The 22,670-nt window shown below is 57.1% G+C and overlaps 1 protein-coding gene across 4 annotated transcripts in view; it reads left to right on the forward strand.

The window, feature by feature from the left end:
- Positions 1-22,670, forward strand: part of DGKZ (diacylglycerol kinase zeta) — a 41,603-nt gene that overhangs the window by 7,205 nt on the left and 11,728 nt on the right. For 2 of the 4 annotated variants that reach the window (XM_084522382.1, XM_084522383.1), the window contains exons 1-20: positions 4,115-4,222; positions 12,288-13,083; positions 13,296-13,404; positions 14,142-14,237; positions 14,856-14,933; positions 15,258-15,314; positions 16,381-16,449; positions 16,880-16,951; positions 17,249-17,365; positions 17,447-17,518; positions 17,888-17,983; positions 18,261-18,343; positions 18,856-18,916; positions 19,313-19,426; positions 19,823-19,963; positions 20,327-20,405; positions 20,689-20,744; positions 21,789-21,851; positions 22,073-22,146; positions 22,239-22,350. In XM_084522382.1, the coding sequence (XP_084378508.1) occupies positions 12,308-13,083; positions 13,296-13,404; positions 14,142-14,237; positions 14,856-14,933; positions 15,258-15,314; positions 16,381-16,449; positions 16,880-16,951; positions 17,249-17,365; positions 17,447-17,518; positions 17,888-17,983; positions 18,261-18,343; positions 18,856-18,916; positions 19,313-19,426; positions 19,823-19,963; positions 20,327-20,405; positions 20,689-20,744; positions 21,789-21,851; positions 22,073-22,146; positions 22,239-22,350 (2,325 nt within the window). In that variant the 5' untranslated portion in view covers positions 4,115-4,222; positions 12,288-12,307. Of the gene's footprint in view, positions 1-407; positions 507-4,114; positions 4,223-12,287; positions 13,084-13,295; positions 13,405-14,141; positions 14,238-14,855; positions 14,934-15,257; positions 15,315-16,380; positions 16,450-16,879; positions 16,952-17,248; positions 17,366-17,446; positions 17,519-17,887; positions 17,984-18,260; positions 18,344-18,855; positions 18,917-19,312; positions 19,427-19,822; positions 19,964-20,326; positions 20,406-20,688; positions 20,745-21,788; positions 21,852-22,072; positions 22,147-22,238; positions 22,351-22,670 lie in introns of those variants that run through there. The other 2 variants (XM_084522385.1, XM_084522384.1) reach the window with 2 other exon arrangements.

The following is a 22,670-nucleotide window of genomic DNA, read 5'->3' on the forward strand; positions in this document are numbered from 1 at the left end:
CAGGAGCTAGGCTGGTGCGGGGGCTGGAGAAGAAGAGGAGGAGGAGGAAGAGGAGGGAGGGAAGCACCTCCAGCCCTCCTGGTGCGAGCGGTGGTTCTTTGGCAGTGGGCTGTGGGTGGCTCTCGCCGTGTTTGTTTTGGCCCTGGGGTTGAGGTGACTCTGGACTGGGCTGGATTCCTGCGTCCCAGCAGCCGGAGCGTGGTGCTGGGTGTTTGCTGCCTGACTGCAAGGCCTCTGTGGCTGGCAGCAGGGGAGGTGACATGGGTGCTGCCACCTCGGCTGCAGACCCTGAGGCTGTGGGGAGAGTGTTTGGGGAGGAGGAGGGATGGTGCCGGGGCAGCAGAGTCACCGGGCGGCCGGAGGCATTTATGGGGAGGGCTTGCTGACCACTCTCTTTGTGTCCCTAGAATCCACCTGCCCCACAAAGGTGTCTTCCCTTGTCTCCAGGGCAGCCAGCCCGGCCGATGGGGATCCAGGAGGATAAAGCACCGGCCGGCGGTGTATAAGTATGTGGTATTTTTATTGGCTTGCGCAGGCTGCGCAGTTCCAGCAGCTGCTCCGACGGCGCTGCTCGAGAGCTCTCCTCCCTCCCACCCACGTCTCACCCCGCGTCACCCTCTTGTGTCTGCACTAACCAAGGCCACCAAAAGCCAGGCTGCTGCCTGCTGCGTGTGTCGCTAACCTTGTGCTAGAGGGCAGCTCGCTGCCGGACCTCCCTCTGCTAACGTGGCGGCCCCGTCCTGCTGTGTTTGGGTTGAAGGCATGCCAAGGGCTTCCTCCTCCATGGCCTGGCTGTCGTGGGCATGAGGGCTGTGGCACCCGGCCCCTGTGCAAGCCGAGCACTTTAAAGACCTGAAATGGCAGCACACAGAGGGTGGTTTACCGGAATGGTGAAGCAGCCTGGTGTTCAGCTGGGCTGAGCATGCCAGCCGTAGTGGGAAACCAGGGCCTGGGGGTAAACATGACTGCAGGGGGCTAACACCTGGACTAACCGTGCTGCTGGGGGCTCAGGAGTGTTCCCAAGGAGGTGTGGAGACAGCAGCAGGTCCTGATCATGGGCTCCTTACACCAAAGCCCTTGTGGAGCAGCACATCAGCCTGGTGAGGCCTCGGCTGCCTTGCTTCTTGCCGTGTGTTACACGGCTCCTCGGGGTGTCACCCACCCACACAACGTCCCAGACCTCTCCGGGTTTCCTGCTCGTCACCCAGCGCGCTCTCTCTGATCGCAGCGGTCTCCAGCTCACCAGACCTTACAGATACACAAGTCTCGTGCCTCGGTGCCGCCTGGGAGCCCCGTGGGTGGAGGTGCTGCGGGTGACAGCAGCGTGCCTGTCGGGTAGCTCTGCACGCTGCAGGCTGATGGGGTTTGGAGAGGCCCAGAGTGCTGCGGGTTGAACACCAGAGGGCATGGTCGCTCTTCTGTGCTGCGCGCTGGAGGGATGCCGGGGAGGGAAGAGCTCCCCGGACAGTGCCAGCACTTTCCTTGGGGCTTGCTGGGGCTGGGTGCCATGGGATGGCCCTCCCGCGGGCCTGGTCTCCTTGCTTCTGATGGTTTTTCTCTCCCCCTTTGTACAAGGGAGCTGACAGAGCACCTCTTGTGTGGCCCACGCGGTGCCTCCCTTCTCGTAGGGCTAAGGGCAGTGCTGGAGTGCATGAGGAGCAGAGAAAGGGTGAGCAGAGCAGTGCAGCCCTGCCCTACCAGCCTGAGGCCACGCGTTAGCCCCTGTCCCGAAGGGCAAATCTTCACCTAGGATCTGCTCCACAAAGCAGAGCACAGCTGGAGAGCCCCTCGGAGTGCAGCAAGTGGCAGACCAGCAGATAAAGGGATGAGGGAACAGAAGAGAAGGAAGCACATGAGGGCAGATAGGCAGAAGGCAATCAGAGCAAAAAGCGCGGAGGAAAAAAAATCAACTTGTCTCCCTGCCCTTCCATTTGTAACGGGGACAAGCTGACCTTTAGCAGAATCAAAAAGTTTAGCAGTGACTCTTTTTAGAGTCACTTCAGTCTGTACCTGAGAGGGGGAGAAAAAAGACTGCGTAACCCACTGCCACAGGGTGAAAAAGAGACACCAGAGGTTGGATGTGATACCAGCAACAAGGTCACAGCTAAGCCAACAAGCACCCTTTGGGGTGTGAGTCGCAGCTTAGTCACGGGGTCACGGTGATGGCTGGGGACACAGAAGCAGGAGGTGCCTTTCCTGCCCCAGCCTCAGCCCTGTGTGGGGACCTGATTTCTCAGAGGTGCTGAGCCCTGCCCCTGGTTTCGGGCCCTGCTCTTTTCCCCCAGACACCTGCAGTGGCTGGGTTGGGGTCCCTTATCTCACGGGAAGCCGGCCACCTTGCTTGGGAAGCTGGTCTCGTGGTTGTATGGGGATCGGTGCTTGTTTGCACTGGATGGCCAGCTAGCCCAATCTCCATTTTAATTTCCTCTTGGATAAATACACCACAAAAACACTCTGCCAGTCCCAGCGAGCAGATCTGAACAGGGATAGCTCAGGGCTCTGCTCCTAGCGCCCCTCAGGACCCTCTTCTCCCTCAGCTGGGGTCGCAGCCTGCCCCACAGCCACCGGGGCTGTCAGGACACAGGAACCCGCTGGTGGCAGCCGTCCCTGTCCCTGTCCTTGCGGGGTGTGCGGGCAGAGCTGGAGCTGCAGGCTGCGGGGAGGGAGGAGGAAGGAAGCGGGCCCGGTGCGAGGAGAGGGCAGAGCGTGCCGGCCCGCAGCGCCTGCCAGATTGGAGTGGGGAGAAGGCAGAGCTCAGCACGCAGATGCTTCCTGCTGACTGCCCCCGTTGTCTCCAGCTGCCTTCCCTGCCAGCAGCCTGCGAGCAGAGCCAAAACAGCCCCTACACGGGGCTGAGGTTTGCCTACATGTCCTCTCCCGCCGCCTTGCAGAGGCTGCCGGGTCCACCCGCGTGACAGCGCGGTGGCGGTGGCTCAGCCATGGGGCCTGGCTCCCGTCTGGCTCACGGCTTCCTGTGAGTGGCTTTAGAGATACCCATCGGCAGCACTGCCGCGGGAAGGCAGCCGGCCCTGCCTGCCTCTGCTGCTCTGGCAGCGCTCTGCGTTGACGTTTTGTTGTTATCGTTTTACCGTCTCCTCTCTGCGGTCCCCGAGGAGCGCCGGGCACGGTCCGAGCGCACGCACGCTCGCGCACAGAAAGAGCACCGGCTCTAATTTTAGCCGTGACGTACGCGGGGGGAGCGAGCAGCCGGGAGGAGGCCGGGTGTGAAGGGATGAGGTCCCAGCTGCAGGGCCCTGCGGTGACTCACCGCGGCCGCCTGCGCGTCTGCCCGAGCTGGTCACCAGCGCTCGCTTCAGCGCCGGCCGCGGCGGGTGACTCCTTCCTCGGGGCATCTCGGAGCGAGGCAGCTGCCGCCGCTGTCCCTGCACCAGGGCCCCTCGCCACAGCAATAACACGCTCCTGAAGGCCGCCTGCTCCTCAGGCCGTGCAGAACCCTTTATTTTTAACGATGGCCCAAGGAGGTGGGACAGCCGCCCATCCCGTGATCCTCCCCGCGTTGCTTTGAGGGAAGCAGTTGCATTTGCAGAAGTGGTTTGGTTGTGAAAGGCTGAGGAGACATCACCTTGCCGTGTCATCTTCAGGTGCTTGTGCCTGAGGGGGGCACCCTGCTTCAGCACTCACCAGGCACAGCGTGCTCTGCGGGATCAAACCAGGGCTGGTGCTCTATGGGGTCCAGAGCCGGGTACCGAGGCACGGTCCTTTCCCAGAAGCCAGGCAGCTCCCCGCAGGGGTCTCCTGAGCTGGGGTCGGCACAATGTGTCTCCCTGCTCTGTGAGCAGACTGGAGGGAGGTTATTAACACGCATCATCGGGTTTGGTCCTTGTGCTTCACCAACTGAGAGTGGGGTGCATGGATTTGGGACACGGGATGCTTTTGGGGGGGGGAGAGCCGCTTTGAGATGTCCGCAGGCACCGAGGGGGCGAGCGGTGTGGTGCTAGGGGTCCCCATCTCTTTCTGGGTCCCTTCTGCGTGCGTCTCTCTCGCTCGGGGCAAGCCCGCCCGGGGCTGCTCGCAGAGGAAGTGCAGTTGGTTATTTTAACGAGCGCTGTCAGGGTTTGCAGCACGGGGAGGAGGCGGAGGGAGCAGCGGAGCGCTCGCTCGCCAAACTAGGACTTGGTCGCAGAGGGCCGGCCCGCCGCTGCTCCTCGGCCGCTGCCGCCCGCTCATCACCTGCAGGGACCTCAGCGCCGCTCCGGATCAGGTCACAGAGGCTTTTCCCTGCGCTCTGCCCTCCTTTCCTCTCCTCCTCCCCGTCCCTGTGCTTTCCTGCTTTCATTTGTGCTCGGTGGGGGAAGGGAGGGGACGGGGGACGGAGCCCGTAGCTGGTGGGTTTGGTCTGAGCAGGTGCCATGTCCCACCACGCCGGGTAGGGGCAGGGGGGAGCAGACCCCTGAATCACCCCCAAAACCCTCACCCTGCTGGCTGCTGGAGGCAGGATTGAGCCGCAGCCGTCCCGTGGGCTACGAGCGATCCCTGGGGCTGGCACGGGGGCTCTGGGAAACCCAGCACTGTGGCACTTTGCAGCACTTGGCTGCTGCTTCCCCTGCCAGAGGTGGGTTTCTAGCCGCACGCTCTGCTTGCTGGTAGGCACGGGCTGTGTCCTGCCAGCCTGTGCGGCATGTGGAGGGCAGGGGGGAAGAGCAGGGGGAAAGCTGTGGTGTAGGAGGATAGCCCATGCCAGCTGCTTTGTCCCAGAATAGTTTTTTGGGGGTACAGGGCTGCCTTCTGGGCTCCTGGCATCTCCCCTGGTGCTGGTGGCACCCGCTGCTTTTGCTGGGGGTGGTAGGATGCCCTTCTGCTCCCTGCTGCAGGCTGGTGTCCTGCCGGTCTCTGTGTTTCTGTGCCTGTAGCTGAGGGCCTGAGGCTCCTTCAGGAGGTCTGTGCGTCCCCCTGGCACCGGGCATCACTGCCTGAGCTCTGCATCCCTCACACTGGCGCTTTTTCTCTGTGCTTTTTTCCCTGCCTCTTCCCTCGGGATGCTGCCAGGGTCCCCAGCCCAGGCTGGCTCCGTGCTGGGGAGTTTCCCCCAGCTTCCCACATGCTGGGGAGCCGGGCTCAGGCAGCTGGACTGCCGGGCTGGCCTCCCTTTAAATAGCATCTCCCTCGGGTCCCTCTTCTACGTGAGGCACAGAGCTGTGTATACCGAAGGAGGGGATCAGCTCTGGGGGGGAACAGCAGGCATCTGCTGCAGGAAGCAGAGCCTGGCCCTTCCTGCGCTCCCAAAATTGCCGGTGCCAGCCTGCCCGACCCACCGCTGCTTCGCTGCTCTCCAGAGGGAGCTTTGGAAGATAAGGAGCTTTTTAACATCCGTCCCAGCCCGGGTCAGGGTGATGCTGATGCGACCAAAATAGAAACTGCACGGATTGCTGCTGCCCCATCCCCTGCTCTCGCCTGGCCCCTGTGCGCTGCTGTTGTTTGCTCACCCTCTGCATTTCGTCGTGGATAATTCGCTACCCCAGGCTGCTGGTCCAGACGCTCGGCTCTTGGCATGGCAAACAAACTCAGCAGTGGCTTGTATAAATCAGCACTGTCCAATTTCTCGATAACCAGGAGGCAGGTTGTTTAGTGTAGTGGCAAATAAACTTGGTAATGTTATGATGGTGGAAAGTTGTCAAGGGATATGAATGCGCAGACTCAGCCCGGGAGCCTCCAAGGAGACAGCTTTAGTTTAAATTAAGACAAAACTCCATCTTCCATGGATTTTGGGAAGGAAATCACATTGTTGTAATGGGAACATTACTCTGAGCCCGAGGGCTGGCAAACTCCTGACTTTATGAAGCATAAGTGGAGGGGCTGAGCTAGCCTGGCAGGAGAGCCTTAAATCAAGCCTGAGGCACGCTGCATATGGCAGCGGGACCACACAGGAGCGGTGCTGAGCACCCTGCTGTGAAACCCTCCCAGTGCTGCGAGCCTTGGGGTGCTGGCTGGGGCTTGGGACTGGAGGAGCAAGGAAGGGGAGGGCTGTGCCATGCCATGCCCTGAAGGGTTGTGTGTCGCACCAGGGCTCGAGGTTGGCCTGGTTTGTGCTGAGAAGGCAGCGAAGGGGCAGTGGGACCAGAGCTAGGAGAGAGGCAGGATGGAGGTGGGATTATGCCAAGAACTGTAGGAAAAAAAAGCACGAGGCCCTTCTGCTCCCAGACCCTGCTCTCCCCAGCAAGCCCCACCTTGAGAACATTTTCTCATGAAGGGCCAGGCAGGAGGTGGGACAGCCGGTCCCTTTTGCCTTATTTTGGTCAAGGCCCGGCCAAGCGGTGGGGACTGTGTTCGAATTGCTGCGTGGGCTCGGGTAGTTCCTTCAGCGTCGCTTTGCCCCTTGGACAAGCTTCCTATGAGAAACTGCAAAGCCGCAGCGTTTCCTTGCTTCCCTGCAGCCGCCCCACGTGAGGCAGCTGCGACACGGGGACATGAGATATAACAGGCTCAGGGCACACAGACACTTATCTCGTGGCCAAAATTGGGCTCCCGTGACACAGTGATGCGAGGTGCTGTGGACAAGATCAGCGTGTGCAGGGACAGGGCTGGGGTGCGTGTTGAGGACTGCTGTAGGAGGGGAGTGCAAGAAGGGGTTGGTCAGTGACTTTTTTCCCTCTGGCAGTTGGGAAACGTGTTGGTGTGTGATGAGACAAGATGGGAACTACTGGGGTCTGACAGACGAGTGTCCTCTTCCCGTTGACAGAGGGAAGCACTGCGGGTCCTGCTTTAACCTACTTGCTGAGCTTGATGGTGGCAGAGTCACCTGACGGAGCTGCCCAAAAGGCTAAAAACGGTGTGGGATTAAAATCAGTGGTGGCTGCCTGCAAAGCCTGGTCTTGTCCTCATGTGTACTGTGTGGTAATCTGCCCGAGGCGGCAGCAGGCAGGAGGGGCGCTGACCTGGTGCCCTTTCCCTGAGCCCTCGCTGCCAGCTGGGCTATCTGGGCTGCCCCAAAAAATTCCAGTCTCCTGAAATAAAGCGTGTGGGTGAGTTTTCCGTCTGGCCATCCCAGTTACTGCAGGGATCCCGTTACCTTTCGGTGCCAGACTTTGTGGGTGTTTAGAGCAGGTCCCTGCGCTGGCACTGCTGCGAGGTCACAGAGCAGAGGCTTGTCGTGTGCGAGCAGGAGGCTGCAGATTTTGCTTTTGCTAGGCCACGTGCTCAGGGTGGGTGATTGGTGGCCTCTGTGCTAGGTCTGCAACCTGTTGCTCTCTCATCTGCTCTGTGTGTGCAGACCTGGCTGCAGAGTGTCATGATTTGCACAGCACATGCAAGCTTTACAGCACGGGGAGGCCCAGCTGGTGTAGCTGCCTGTCCCTTGTGAGTCAGAGCAGTGCTGGGACCTTCAGTTTTGCCAACCAACATGCTCAGTGACACTGACAGGTTTCTGAGCGAGTCAGCAAAGCCCTCAGGTGGTGCCTGGGGTGACCTGCTCTCAGGTCGTGCTCAGGTAGCCCTGCCAGTAGACCTCAAGACTCCCCTCCGAGTGCTCTACAAGGGCCAAAATGGCATTGTGCTGCCTGGAGGGTCAGCCCTCAGGCTGTGGCAGTACTCTCCTCCTCTGCAGCGTGAGGGTGTCCACAACTCAAGGTGTCCTCGGCCACAGGCCTGCTGTGGTCATGCAGCTCGGGGGCCTGCGAGTGAGGTGCTGTGCATAGGCGGTGGCACTTGTTGCATTACATGAATAAATCTGAAAATAGAAGGCCCATGGTCCACCCTTCACAGCACTTCGAAAGGCTCACGGTTTGGACGGAGCCTTCCTGCCGCTGTGCTGGAGGTATTTTTGGCTGCCTCAGGCCCACGAGCCGTGCCCGGGCATGCAGCACTGCTCACTCACACGTCAGCTGTGGTGCTGAATGGGAAGGAGGCAGGCTGGTGGTGCTGCTCCATGAGAGCTCCTGCTCTCATTTATGCAGGAGGCAGGCACTACAGTCCCCACCACGATGACTGCCGAGGGCTTGTGCAGCCTGCAGGCGCTCGCTGCTGCCGTCCTGCTCTGGTGCTGGTGGGGAGATGCCTGCCCCTTGCTTCGGGGCCGGCTGAGAGCTCAGCGCGGATTATTCTCAGACCTTTTGGCCCCCGAGGCCCTTGTTCTCACGGCCTTGCCCCCTTCGAGCAGCTTCTGCCTCTGTCTGAGTTGTGTGATGTCGGACAGATTACAGCTGGAATGGAAATTCTGGGCAGAAAGGAACTGCGCAGAGTTTGGGAACTCGCTCGCCTCACTGTAACCAAAGCCCTGAGGGCTGTACCACATCTTGACCAGCGTGCTCCCTTCCCCATCCAGCACGGGCACCTTTCTCAGCAGGCTTCTCCACGCAGGTCACGCTTCCCAGTGCCTCAGGGGAGCCGAAGGGAGAGGAGAGGCCAGCAGCTGATGTCAGGGAGCAGGGACAAGGGGACGGGGTCTCAGCAGAGGCAGCGTGGGGACAGCAGTGTACATGGGAAGGCAGAAAGAACGGGGGAGTGCGAGCTGACGACGGGAAATGAGGCTGAAGGCAAGCTGCAGTGTGTCAGCGGGGCAGGGATAGCAGTAGCTCCCTGGGTGGACTCCCAGGCTTTTGTCCCTTGGTCCCTCCAGTGTCCTGACAGGGAGGAGGCAGACACAGAAGCCCAGGAGATCTCGGTGTCACACATGGGTGGTTGTTAGTAACACGCCTTCTCCGTGGTTGAGTGGTGCAAGTCAACCGTCCTGGCCTGGGGAAGGCAGCCTGTAAGCTGCAGTGGGCTCTGGTTTGCATGCTGCCAGCCCGGGTGCCACAGCAGCAGCCCAGCAGCTGCTGCAAGCCTGGCTTCAGAGACTCAGCCAGGACGGGCCCTCGTCATGGAGCAGGGTGAAACTCGGGCTCGTTTCCCTCACTGTAGCCCAGTGGTTGGAAAAAATGCATTTCCAGCCGACTAAGTAGAGGCTTGCTGAAAGGTCTGGAGGAGCTGATGGCGTTTTTCAAGTCCAGACTTCTCTAAGGCCCAAGGCTTGTCGGTCATGCAGCCAGGAGTGTCCTAAGTGGGGGTTTCTTGCCACCTTTGGTGCAAGCCACAGCTGGGAGCATGGAGAGGCAGCCTGGCATCGTTCTCGCTTCTGGGCACTGTCAGGAGGACGCTGGGCTGTTGGAGGGGCAGAAGGAATGATAACACAGGAAGGACCAAGCAGATCACGGGCATGATCAACATAATACCTAGGGGTTTACTTGAGGCTTCTGGAGCAAAGCAGAGTGATGGACCTGAGCATCAAGAAGCTCTCCATGATATAGGCAGAGCCTGTGCCTTGAGGGATATTGCATGTTTAGATGCAAGAGTCTGCATTTTGGGTTTTGTAGCTAGCATCACCACAGGAGGGATGGCTGCTGGGTGATTGGGGTCTCCATATCAGCTGATCCCCTACCTCTGTGTCCAGTCAAGGAACAAGAAGTAAGTTCTTTCTCTTCCATTTCTGCTTGACTTCCAGGAGCATTTAGATCCTGCCCCCAAAGTTAGTTCTGTCCTTACAGTATGAGCTTTCTCTGAGTGCCCAGGGGGGTACTACAGTTCCTCCTCCCTCAGCTCCTGAGGGCAGCACACACCCTGGGATATGTCCCTGCTTTAGCAACATCTCTGCCACCAATGCCAGGCAGGAGCGTGGGAGGCTGAGGAGCTCTGAGAGGTCTGGCTAGAAAAAAAACTCCTAAAAACTCCGATTGCAGATCTTGAGCAGGCCAGAGTTGATCTCTCCTTCCTTATTCACAGAAGGAGATTGAAACGATAAAAGCTGCTTGTAAGTGGCACTGATATCCTAGTGCATGCAGCAGTGTTTCCTTCCCCTCCCACTCTGCAAATGCCAGACTGCCCCCTTACCTAACAGCCCAGTGATGCAGCCTGCAGAGCTGCAACAAGCACCGGCTGCTCTCTGTCCTGTCTCAGCTGCAAGCAGTCTCTTAAGAGAAGGGAGATCACAGAAATGCTGGTAGTGTTAGGCCAGGAGCATCCAAGACTCAGCTCTCCTTAGGCTCCTCTCCGCCCAGCTCACAGTTCCCCAGCTGCTCTGCACACAGCTTTGGTGTTGCACATCAATCCTGGGCACCCCGTGCGGGCACTCCATCTGCACTGCCAGCAGCAGCTCTCGACACCTTCGAAACACCATTTGGACCTCAGGCTGGGAGCCAGTTGCAAGCAAAGGGGAGGGATATCTTCACCATCGGATCTGAGCTGCCGCACGGCGCTGGTGTGGGCTGTCAGATGACTGCCCAGCAATAACCTTCACCACTGGTGGCTGAAGCGTGAGTCCATGTGCCACTTTCTGACAGCTCTGAAGATAAAAAGAGCTGTAATCAGCTAGTAACCAAACTTAAATGTCAAGCCAAGGTTGTTCTAGCAAGTTTCCTCATGCGACTGTGGTGCGAAAAGGAAGGAAGCTGTGTTGAGAGATCTTCCTGCCCATAGCAGCAGCTCAGCAAGCACTGCACCAGCTTCATGTCAGTGGGATATCTGGGGCAGAAGGGAGCATCCCTTCAGCTCATTTGGGATGGAGTTGGACAATTACATCTCCCCCAGTAGTTTAAACCAGTCAAGAAGAGTTTGCTGCAGTTTGCTGTACCCAGGCAGTTCTCTCTGGTGTTGTTTTAACGTGTTTCATTTCCTCAGACAATTTTAACACCTGTTGGTGATGATGCAATTTGCTGCACTGTCCCTCAGATGAGGGAGAAACCCACATTGCTCACTGTGATGGAACTGGAGGAATCCTTTCGAGGAGATTGCACTTTGGTTTTGCTTTTGGTTCAGCAGGGCTTTAGCTCCCCTGATGCTGCTCTCTGAACTGCAGATTCCTCTGGAGAGCATCACTGCACTTTTTTCCCTCCTTGTCTGATACTGCTGAGTACAGACATGGCAATGAGATGGGAAACTGAAGAGCAAGCTCCTTTGCATAGCCAGGCTGGATGAGATGGAACCAAGCCTTGCCTTCTGCAAAAATACAAACTCTGCTTTAGACTCCTCTCAAAGAAATAGAGGCATAGTCCAATGTGCCTCTTGCTTGCGGTACAAGCACTGAGCAAAAGCTCCAGAAAATAGCATGTATGTACCATCTTATATGCATACACCAGAAAGGGAAGCTTCTGTCTGAAAAAAAATTGCCTTTTTGCATGGATCTCAGGGTGTTGGGTTTGGATCATGGTGTTCTGACGGTCTTCAAGCATTGCTGACCTGCGAGTACCTAAAAGAGCATGACTAGGGAGGAAGAAAGATGTGAGCACAGCAGATGCTAATCCTAGCGCCGTGGTGGTTGACGTGCTCTGCCCTGGTGGAGGGGAGAGGAGCAGCCTTTTCAGCACAGAAGTTGTTGAGAGTTGTGGGGGTGGCAGCTGGTGTGTGCCTGCATAATCTCGAGTCCCCTGCCTTTGTAGCAACTGACGATCCAGAAGTTTGCTTCTACCAAGCTGCGGGTGCCAGTGTTTTTTGAGTTACCCTCAAATAAATCCTCTCTGTTTAGAGGCTGAAGACAAGCGGTGGCTGGAGAGCTGGAAGAGAATCACTAGCTCTGGAGGACAGGAGTGCTGGTGCTAGTCAGCCAGCCTCTCCCACTCAGACATTTGCATGCCAAGCTGAGAGCGCTGAAACCACTGCGGCAGCAGCTTCCATCTGTGGCCCCACGGACAGCTGCCACGTCCTGGCAGGCTGTCAGGCTTGGAGGGCCGGGCAGGGAAAGGTCGAGAGACCTGTTAAAGCTCTTTCCAAAGCGAGAGGGAAGCTTTGAGCAGCACAGATAGGATGTTTTTCCTAGCTTTCCTCTGCTCCGGCTCTCTCTGCCAGACTCCGCTACATGTGCCTGCCCCACTTTGACTTGCCTGACCTTTTTCCTTCTTTCGTGCTTAGTTTCCATTTGCCACAAATTCTGCGGGGCTGCTGCTTGTGCTGAGTGCTTACGGCTGGGACACCAAGAGTGCCAGCACCAGGGGAGCAGAAAGCAGGGGGGCAGTGGCCAGGGCTGACCTTGCTGAGAGGTGCCGGGGCTGTTGTCCTCCGGGCAGCAGGGCAGGAGCTTGTCCTCAGAGCACTCCAGCAGGTGTTTCTGAGACTCCTTCCCTGTGCTAAGCTGTGAAAATAGATGGAGAGACTGCCGTAAAAAAGAGCTTTGGCTCTGAGCTCGAGGGGAGGGAGAGCCCCGTGGCCCAGCTGCTGGCGGTGGCTTTAGCAGGTGCCAGTCTGAGCCCCGCCATGCATCGCAGCACCCAGCTCCCCGCCGTGTCCCTGCTCCTGCCCCCGTCCCCGCCATGCCCCGCAGATCCGCGGGGAGCCTCTTTAACTCCTGGTTTCTGTGCCAACAGCCACCACCCACCCACCCGTGATGGAAACCTTTTTTAAGAGGCATTTCGGGAGGAAGGGCCCACCGGGGCCGCGGCATGCCAGCGTGGTGGCCGTGCCCACCAGCAAAGCCCGCCGCCGCTCCCAGGCCGGGCTGCCCTCCGCCTCCTTGGCCCAGCGCCGCCGCGGCTCCAGCACCGTGCCGCTGCCCCTCTCCTGCCTGCCCCTGCCCCGCCGCAGCAGCCCCCGGCGCCGCTCCAGCACCACGCCGCCCTGCCTCAGCCCCCGCTTCGCCGTGCAGCAGCACCGCGGGGGCCGGCCGCCAGCCATCGATGCCCAACTTCTGGGCCGCCCCGTGCTGCTGGCCGGCCTCCTCCCCGACGGAGAGGAGGGCAAAGGGGCGCCGTGCACCGACACCTCCATCTCCTGGCCTCTGGAGGATGGTGGTGGCCACGCGGCGAGCGGCGAGGCGGAGCGGGGCGGGCGGTGGGCTGAGGAGAGCTGGCTGACCATGCTGCCCCGGCTGCGGCCGCTGCAGGCCGGGCTGCTGTCGAGGGGTCCCCGCTGCCTGCGCCGCGCCTCCTCCCACCTCCTGCCCACCGACAGCGGCTGCGGCCGGGTGCCCCACGGCCTGCCGGGCCGCTACCGCCGCCTGAGCCAGCGCCGCCGCTCCAGTGACGCCCTGCGGCCCGGGCTGCTGTCCCCCGGCCGCGCGTGGCGGCTGGCCCAGCAGTGCGCGGGGGCAGCCGGGGCCGCCTTCCCCGAGTGCTTGGGACCGGAGCCCGCCTGCTGCCCCGACGGCTGGAGCCCCCGGCTGCTGTATGTATGGCGGGGCGCAGGAGGCGATGCAGAGGGAAGGGAGGTTGGGAGGGGTGAGAGGGTGCCCTGCGCCCCCGGGAAGGCTGCTTCAGGCTCCGCCGCGTCTTGGTGGAGCAATCCAGGGTGTGTTGCAAGGGATTTAACATCCCTGAGGGCTTCGGTGTGTGTTCCTTCTCCCCTGAGCTAATAGGCGGCCCTCCCGTGTCTTCCAGGAAAGCTATTGCCAAGTCCAGCCTCCAGCACATGGTAGCCCAGCCAAACCCCACGCTAGCCCTGAGGAGCGAGTCGGAGAGGCAGATCCGCAGCACCGTGGACTGGAGCGTAAGTTGGGTTGCATGTTGCGAGTTGTGTTGTGTTGCACCGGGCACTGCGTGCGGTGGGCTCGTGGCCAGGAAGCAGCGGGCTCTTCCCATGCTGAGGCTTCCCAGGTGGCTTCGGCTTTGACACATTTATGGCCCCCGCCGTTGCCACCAGCTGGTGCCAGCATCTGTGCTGCTGGCAGCACCCCTTGATGCTGCGAGGAGAGGCCGTGCAGCCACAGGCTGTGCCCTGGGAGGGTGGCACAGATACAGCGCTTCAGCTTTTCTGTTCCTGCTGTGGAGGGCTGCTGGTGGCTGGGGCTGAGGACAGGAACCTCTGCTCCTTCACAGGCAGAGCCAGGCAGGTTTTAAGCTGCACCTTTGGGTCATAAAGCAGAAACTGTTCATGTGTGGTGAATTTGCCCAGATGGCTCCTCTCGGGGTGGTGGAAGCGGCGCTTCTGTGCAGGACACTTTGCAACTGGGCAGTAGGTCCTTGCTGTGGGACCCGAAAGGGGGGAGAGTCGGTTTCCTGAGGAGCTCTGATTGCTAGTGGGTGGGTGGTGGCAGCAGCTTTGTGAGGTTTCCTTTGTGCGGATGTTAGCCCTGGTTGTGCAGTGCACCTTGTCACCCTGGATTTAGCTTCCTCTCCCTCCCCCCACACCTCCTTCCAGTTATCTTGTACCTAGCACAAAGCACTTTAGGGATCGGATGCCCCTCTGGGGGTGCTCTCAGAAATCCGTTGTCTCGTGCCTTTCAGGAGACTGCAGTCTACGGGGAGCACATCTGGTTTGAGACCAACGTCTCTGGGGATTTCTGCTACGTTGGGGAACAGAACTGCATGGCAAAACTGCTGGTAAGTCACCTGGGGTCACCCGCGGCCCTCGCAAGGTCCGCAGATGCAGGCTGTGCTGCCACCCGGCGGAGAGACCACGAAGGCCCTGCCGCTGCCTGGTGCTGGGAGAAGAAGCGTGGGGGGCCTGGAGAGCTAGCAAGAGGAGGAGACCATGTGTTCCTCCTACATCTGTGTGCTGGAGTGCTGCATCCCCGGTTTCTGCCAGTGCCGATGTTTGGTTTGCGGTTGCAAACCAGCCAGAAGTGAGATGACGTTCCAGGGAAAGGTTGTTGGGATCCCACATGCTTAGAGGAGGAATCTGAACCCATCTACTCTGGAAAGACCATTCAATAGTGGGGAAAATGAGCTCTGGAGACCCAGGCCTGCTGCCTCCTGACCCTGTATAGCGGGACTGGAGCCCAAACATATTGTGGACACCTCCCTGCTGTGTTGCAGAACCAAGAGCATCAGCTCTATGTACATGTTTAGGTCCCTTCACTTGCTTACTAGGTTGTAACTCCTTCAGGACTTGTTCTGTGCTCTGAAAAATATGAAGGCAGTGTGGGGTGATTGAGCTTGCTGGCCTCTGAACCCTGCTGCTCACGTGCATGTTTTTCCTCCCCTTTTCTCATCCTCCAGCAAAAACCTCTCTCCAGGCGTAAGTGTGCAGCCTGCAAGATCGTAGTGCATACGCCCTGCATAGAACAGCTGGAGAAAGTGAGTAAAGCCTGTTAAGCCCCTCTCTGTGGCTTGCAAAGCTCTGACAGCCTTTGCCCTGTCTCTGGGATAAGGCAATTCAAGAGGGTTGGGAACTGCTATGCATTGTGGTGAAGAGGGTTTCTGTGAGGAGACAATACCAAAAGGAGTGCTAATGATGTGATTGCGACCCCAGGCCCCATTTTGTTCAGTGAGAGATAAGTTGGGTGTTTCATACACAAGCAGTGAACATCTCCAGAGGCTCTGCTCTAGTAAAATAAATTCTGGTAGGTTTCCTTCAGGTGATGGTTTTACTGATTCCTCCCATGTGTGTTCAATCCACAGATAAATTTCCGCTGCAAACCTTCCTTCAGGGAGTCAGGATCCCGGAACGTACGGGAGGTGAGAGATGTGCCTTGGACTGTGCCCATGTCTGCCTTGTCACCTTTCCAGTTTGGTGACAAAGGGATCAGATGCTGCCAGCGTGCTCCCAGCCCATGCTGGCAGCATGTTGTCCATCAAAGCACTGGCATTGTGCTGCCTCCTGGCTCCGAAGAGGAGGTGCAATAAAGGAATCTCTCTTTGCCAGGCACCAGCACAGACTGGTTGTGTGGAGAGAGGAGATTGCAAGCAGCAAAAGGCAGAGCATCTGCTGGTTTGCATGTGCTACAGCTCCTGTACCTGCACGGGGGGGGAACCTGCAAGCAGTGTTTCCTGAGAGGGTTTTTGCCCCTCCTGTGCTGGTCCCCAAGCAAATAGAGCAGGCAGTGGTTTCCTCAGTCACCACAGTTTGGAAGGGGGCAGTGTGGGCTCACTTCTTGCTTTCTTACTCAGTCTTGCCGTGCATGACACAGGTACTCCATGTAGCAATGGAAGAACTCCACAGTGGTGCTGTTGGACCCCTTTATTCCACATCGTGATGTAGTGGGTGCTGCTTCTTTCCTCAAAGAACATGGCTGTTAGGAGCTAGGCAGGCAGCTGCTTGGCTGCAGGCACTCTGATCATCTTGCTGTACACACAAACTGTCTCACAGGGGTTTTTCATACCTTCCACTGTCACTTTTTCACCTTATCCTGTGGTCATCTAGTCAGAGATACTGAGACAGAGATGTGATTTATTGCCAAGGTAGCATTCCACACTACTGCTTACCCACTCTTTCGTTTGCTTTCTGTGATCCTGTCTTCCGTTTCCCTTGCTTCCTTCCTGTATTTTTTGTTTGTTTTTGTGTGTGGTTTTGTTTGTTTGGTTGGTTTTGTTTTGTTCAATTCCCTCTTCTCTGAGCATCTTAAGTTGGCCTCATTTCTTTGGCTTTGCCCAGAGGTTTATTGCTGGTGCATGTCAACAGTGGGCTTGCTGCAATAGCAGAGGTCCTGGCTGGCCTGTATCTATTCCTCATGCCCGTTTCTCCATTCTTGCACACACTCGTCCTTTAACTTTTTTTTTTTTTTTTTTTCCCTTTTCTCTTTAGCCTATAGTTGTCCGGCATCACTGGGTGCACCGGAGACGGCAGGAAGGGAAATGCCGGCAGTGTGGCAAGGTGAGAGGGCATCTTGTTTTTTTCTCAGCCTGAAGGAAAGCTAAAGTCAGACTAGGAACAACAGCAGGGCTGGGAGGCAGAATTCCTGCATAACATCCCACTATTCCTGCTAGGCAGGAGCAGCCTAGGGCAAAGCCAAGGCTCCTGCCCTGTTTTGCATAGTGAAATACTACCTAGGTCCCATTTAGAGTTGTTCTCCCCCTGGGCCCGATCAGTCCTAGAGGGACATATTTTATTCCTGACATATTTTATTTGGGTAACAGGGTCACTGGTGCTGTAGTGGTGGTTGGGGCTATCTGACAAGGATCCAGAGGGCTCCAGCTGCAGGCACATTCTCTTTGTTTATGTCTTTCCTAGTGGTGGGAAAGTCCTGCTGGATGGTAGGAAGCTGTCAAAGAATTCCCTAAGCCTCTTAACCTTCCCTCTGCAGGGTTTCCAGCAAAAGTTTGCCTTCCACAGTAAAGAGATTGTAGCCATCAGCTGTTCCTGGTGCAAGCAAGCGGTGAGCAAAGCCCCCAGTGAATGTCTTACTACTCTGCTCTGTATCTAATGACCCCTGTGTTCTCTTGGGACTCCCCTAGCTTATTCTCTGCAGCCTGCCCTTACAGCTCCTCTCAGTGGGGTGGCTGGAAGCTCTTTTGGTAAACTCTCTCCTCAGTGCCTCCCAAGGGAAGCCTTCCCATTACAGAACTCCTATGTCATTTCCTACAGCAATGGCATGGGGGGGCTGGGAGGAGAAAGTGGCTGTCCCCAGCAAATGGAGCAGCTGAGTTTTCTCTCTGTCTCTCTGCTTCTCCAGTATCACAGCAAAGTGTCTTGTTTCATGCTGCAACACATCGAAGAGCCCTGCTCACTGGGGGCTCATGCTGCTGTCGTTGTTCCTCCCACTTGGATTTTGCGGGTCCGACGGCCCCAGGTAAGGCATATCAGCTCCTGGGTTAGTGCCTGACTCCTGCTTGCCCAGCAGCTCCTCACACAGTTTGGGTTTTTTCTCCAGAACCCAATGAAATCCAGTAAGAAGAAGAAGAGGACATCATTCAAGCGGAAATCCAGCAAAAAGGGTGCTGAGGTAAGAGATAAGGGAACGGGACCTTGTGTTGGAAGGGCAGAGGGTCTGAGCAGCAAGGAGCAGGATTGGGAAGCAAGGGTGCTTTGCAGGGTCTGTGCTGAGGTTAAGGAGAGTGAGGTGGAGGGAGGGTGCTGGGGCAAGGAGGAGCCTCGGGGGGTGGCTGAAGATCTCAGAGGATGGCACAGAGATGAGAAAGGCCGGGGAGGTGAGTTATGCCTGCTGGCAGGGTAAATCCCAGCTGTAAGGCTTATGGGGTGGCTGGGATGTTTTCTTCCCCCAGCTCCTAATCTGTGTGGTGTTAGCACTCAGATGGAGGTGGGAGTTCACATCTCACCAGGTTTGTTGATGAACATATGGCATCTCTTGCAGGAAGGGAGGTGGAAACCCTTTGTCATCAAGCCCATGCCAGCTCCTCTCATGAAACCCCTGCTGGTGTTTGTGAACCCCAAGAGTGGTGGGAATCAGGTATGGCCTTTTCCTACACCTCCCTGACAATGCAGCTCTCTGAGGCCATTGCCATTTGGCTGCTGAGAACTCTGCATAGCTTTGATAATGTCTCAGCTGCAGAAGAGGTCAGCAACCTCCATGGTGTCAGTTTGCTGCCTGGTGCTTCCCTCCTAACCCAGGCTTTGCCTGAGTCCCCCAGAACACCATTGTCTTGGCCTGTCCCCAAAATCAGATGCCTTCTTTCCTCTGTCCACTGGGAACTGCCTGTTTCCTGAAGCCTTTCTTATCTCCCTAGGGAGCCAAGATCATCCAGTCCTTCATGTGGTATCTCAACCCACGGCAAGTGTTTGACCTCAGCCAGGGTGGACCCAAGGAGGCGTGAGTACTGATGGGGGCAGCACCCTTCCCTTCCCCAGAGCTCATTCTGCAGCTGGCAGAGGCCTGATGCTCCATAGCTCCCTTGTGCAGAGACATTCAAACAAGTTCAGGATCTGAGAGGCCTCTCTAGGACATGTTCTGGCCAGTCCTGACTTGCCAGTGTTTTCTGCAGGACAGATGGTCCAACCTTAAGGCTAGTGGCTAAGAGATGAGCTGGGAGGTGACATTCCCAAACCTAATTTATGTTGCATCAGTGCCACGTGAGTCCGGTTTGTTTGCTGCATTTCAGTTTATCCATATGTACAGTGACTATAAATAGCCCACTCTTCCTCCACAAGAGCCGTTGAAGGCAAAATTACCATGGCTTGCCCACTGCTGAGGTGACAGGGAGACGAGCACAGCTTTGTGAATGCCACGGGGCTCTGTGAGGGCAGGGACCCTGCAGTGACACCTTTCCCTGGCTGCAGTCTCAGTGTCTGCCCTCCCCTCTTGTCCCTCCCTGTTCCCTGCAGGCTGGAGCTGTACCGCAAGGTCCACAACCTGCGGATCCTGGCATGTGGGGGAGATGGCACGGTGAGTCCCCCTGCCCCCTGGTGCCCTCCATAACCTTGCAGTACCCTTTCAGCAGCTCCCCTCGCTGTAATCCAGAGCGGGGCAAAATGTGTGCGCTCTCTCTGTGGTGCGACTGGTAGCACCAGATGCTGTGGGTTCCCTCAGGCACCTTTCCAGGGTGCACCATTTGCATGGTGTGTCTGCTTTTGTGGTCACTGTGGGGAGCAGTGTCCCCACTGGGGTTTCTGGTATCTGCTGCAGCACCCGTTTGGAGCAATAAGGAACATGAAGAGCCTCAGCAGTGGCTAAGGGCACCTGTCTCTTTCTGTGGCCATAGCTAGTGCTCCATGTCACCTTCACCTACTTGCTGGTCCCTGAAATAACCAACTGTTTCTCCGCGCTCTCTTGCTCGAGCAGGTGGGCTGGATACTCTCCATTCTGGACCAGCTACGCCTCAACCCACCTCCTCCTGTGGCCATCCTGCCCTTGGGGACGGGGAACGACTTGGCCAGGACACTGAACTGGGGTGGGGTAAGTGATGGGCAGAAGAGCTTACTGCTGCCAGAGGTGGGCCTGAGTGCTTTGACCCTGATTCTAGACGTGTGGCGGGGATTTGCACCAACTTTCTATAAAAACAAACCAAGTGTCATTTGGACAGTAACTGTTCTTCTGACATTTGAGTTACCCTGAATTAGATTATAATATATTAGGGCATTAACAAAAGCAATCATTATTTCATACTTTCAGGAGATTTTTAGGAGAAAGATGTATTGTTTTTAAATTGAAAGCCCCTTTTAATTGTTGTGCATTCCAGTAGAATCTGTCTTTTCCACATCCTTTGCTCTGGGATGTCTGCCCACAGTCCACTGTCTCTGGGACATCTCTGGGAGACAGACATCAGACTCACCAGATCCTGCTCTTTACCAGGGTTACACAGATGAGCCTCTGTCCAAGATCTTGTCACATGTGGAAGATGGAAACATTGTGCAGCTTGATCGCTGGAACCTCCATGTGGAGCCAAACCCTGATGCAAACCCTGAGGAAAAGGATGAGGCAGCCGCTGACAAGGTGGGTCAGCTCCTTTCTGCCTTCATTCCCTGCTCCGCTGAAGTATCTGCTGCACCCCAGCTGAGCAGGGGCTGGCTGGGTGCTGCATGGTCCCCTATGGTCCCTGTTCCTGGGCTCTGCCTGTCCTGTGGCCTGTGCCAATGTTGTGAGGCCACTGAGCTGAGGGCAGCAGAAAAGGGGTGGTCCATCACCTCATGCTGGTCACCTCTTATGTCCTGGGGGGAAGGCGAGTCCCCACTCAACCTCATGAACACAGTGCATGGCTTTACTATAGCCTCACCTCGTCTTTGCCATGGCCACACACGGGCAGCCCCATCCTGCCAGCAGCAGGGTTTCCAGTCTTATTCTTCCATTCCATTTCAGCTCCCCTTGGATGTCTTCAATAACTACTTTAGCCTTGGCTTTGATGCACGGGTGACACTGGAGTTTCACGAATCCCGAGGTAGGTGGCAGCAGGGAGCGGCAGGGCTGGGGTGAGGTCTGTGGTGAGGGGGTGCCACAGAGGTGGCTCCTCAGGAAGGCAGATGAGAGGATTGATAGAGGGACAGAGGTGAAATCAGGGGGCTGAGTGGAGCTGTCGAGAGGGAAGAGGGGTGCCTGCAAGGGAAGAGAGCTGGGGACTGTCCTGGCTGAGGCTGGCTGGAGAGCCGTGTTTGGACAGAGCAGGCAAGGGAAGTATTTCCACGTGCAGGCCAATGACCTGGACTTCGTTCTTCTTTCCCTAGAGGCCAATCCAGAGAAGTTCAACAGCCGGTTTCGGAATAAAATGTTCTATGCTGGGGTGAGTGCATGAGGGTATCTGGGCATGCCCTCGTAGATTTGGCTGGAGCTCAGGCGTGGCCCCAGCTCCTGTTCATGGTCTGAAGCCACAATTCTGAGCTACTGGGGCCTGTATACACCCAAACTGAGCCCTGCCCCTGAAGCTGGAGAGGTGCTAGAGAAGGGCTGAAGCCCTGGGAGTTGCAGCTCTGCTTGGCTGCAAATGCTTCTGGTGGTACAGCTGACTCTCTGGCCTGTGGTACAGTTGCTCCCTTGATCTCCTGCCACTATTGTTCTTATTCTCAGGCTCGTGGACAGTCAGCCAGGCAGGACCTCCCCAGAGCTGTGGGAAGGCAGGCTGGCCCTCCTGCAGGGGAGCGGGAAGCCTCTCTATGCAGTCCCCACACTACTTTGGTCTTTTTTTTTTTTTCCTTTTTTTTAAACCTTGGGCCAGTTACAGCTCCCTGGCTAATAATGCCTCCTAGAGTCTTTGTCTCAGGATCTTGTTTATTTGTCCATTCCTAGGCCCTCAATGTACCTCCCTACCCAGGTGATGGTGACTGGTATTTGAGCAGTACTGAAGGCCAAATGCTGCTCTGCACCATCTCACATCTCTCCTAGTTGTCCCTCGTCCTCGCTGCACAGTTAAACACAAAGGGTACTTTAAGATCTATGCAACAGAGGCCATACAGTCTCTCCTGGTATCTCTAAATGGGGCCACACGATCTCTGTTTTATGCTTGAGACTGAATTTGTCTCTTGTGACTCGAATGTCTTGGTAGAGGAAACCCCCCTTGCCTGTTATTCCCTAAAGCCAGGACTGGGCTAACAGGGGAAAGTGAGAGCATGTTACTGAAGCTGTGAGGTGCCCCAAGGTTTTTGGTAGGTAAAATGTCAAGAGGAACAGATCAGGTTGTTTTGAGAAGGGGAGAGAAGAGGATTTCTGCCAGCAGACAGGGAGGGTCTTTGCTCCTCTCAGCAGCCGAAGTTTGAGGGTGGATGGCAGGCTTCCTGGCTGCCCATTTCAGTGACCGTCTGGGCACTAACTTTGTCTCTTGCCTTGGCAGACGGCTTTCTCCGACTTCCTCACAGGGAGCTCCAAAGACTTAGCGAAGCACGTCAAGTTGGTTGTGAGTGTGCATCAGTGCTCTGGGCCAGGGAGGGGGGCAAAAACTGTACTGGGGGTGAGGAGCGTCCCCTCTAAGCACACTGAGTACCTCTGAGCTCCCTTCCTCTGGCTGGGAGCTCAGTGGCCATGAGGAGCAGAGGGCGAGGCCGTTTCATCCCAAGTGGGTAGGGTGGGACAGAAGCCCTCCTTCCAGCAGCCTGAATGCCCCTGTGTTGTCTCCAGTGCGATGGGACAGACCTGACCCCCAAGATCCAGGACCTGAAGCCCCAGTGCTTGGTCTTCCTGAACATCCCCAGGTGAGCAGCCCCTTGTGTGCTGGACTCCTCACTGCCTTCCAACGGATCTGTGAGTCTGAGGGTGCCTGTTCATGCTCACTGTCCCCTCACAGGTACTGTGCAGGCACTATGCCCTGGGGCAACCCCGGCGAGCACCACGACTTCGAACCACAGCGCCACGATGACGGCTGCATTGAAGTCATCGGCTTCACCATGACCTCCCTGGTGAGTTGGTGCTGTCGCCAGTGGTAGCTAGCAGCCAGGGGAGTGGCAGGGGAGCTGGAGTTAGATGATCTTTAAGGTCGCTTCCAACCTGAGCCATTCTGTGATTTTATGAGTGACCGGTCCCATCGCCCAGGAGTCAGGGAGCCCCACTGCTCCTCAGCTCTCTTCCCGTGGTGCTGGCAAGTGACAGTATCTGAGATTTAGGCAAGGTGCTGTCATGCACTGATCCCTGTGAATCATCTGAAACCCTGAGAACTCAGCTCACTTGCAAAGTCTGGCCGTCAGTGGGTGTTCTCCCCATCCACCTCTCAGTCCGTGCT

The sequence above is a fragment of the Aythya ferina genome (genome assembly GCF_964211825.1).
Source record: "Aythya ferina genome assembly, chromosome: 5".
NCBI classification, from domain to species: Eukaryota; Metazoa; Chordata; class Aves; order Anseriformes; family Anatidae; genus Aythya; species Aythya ferina.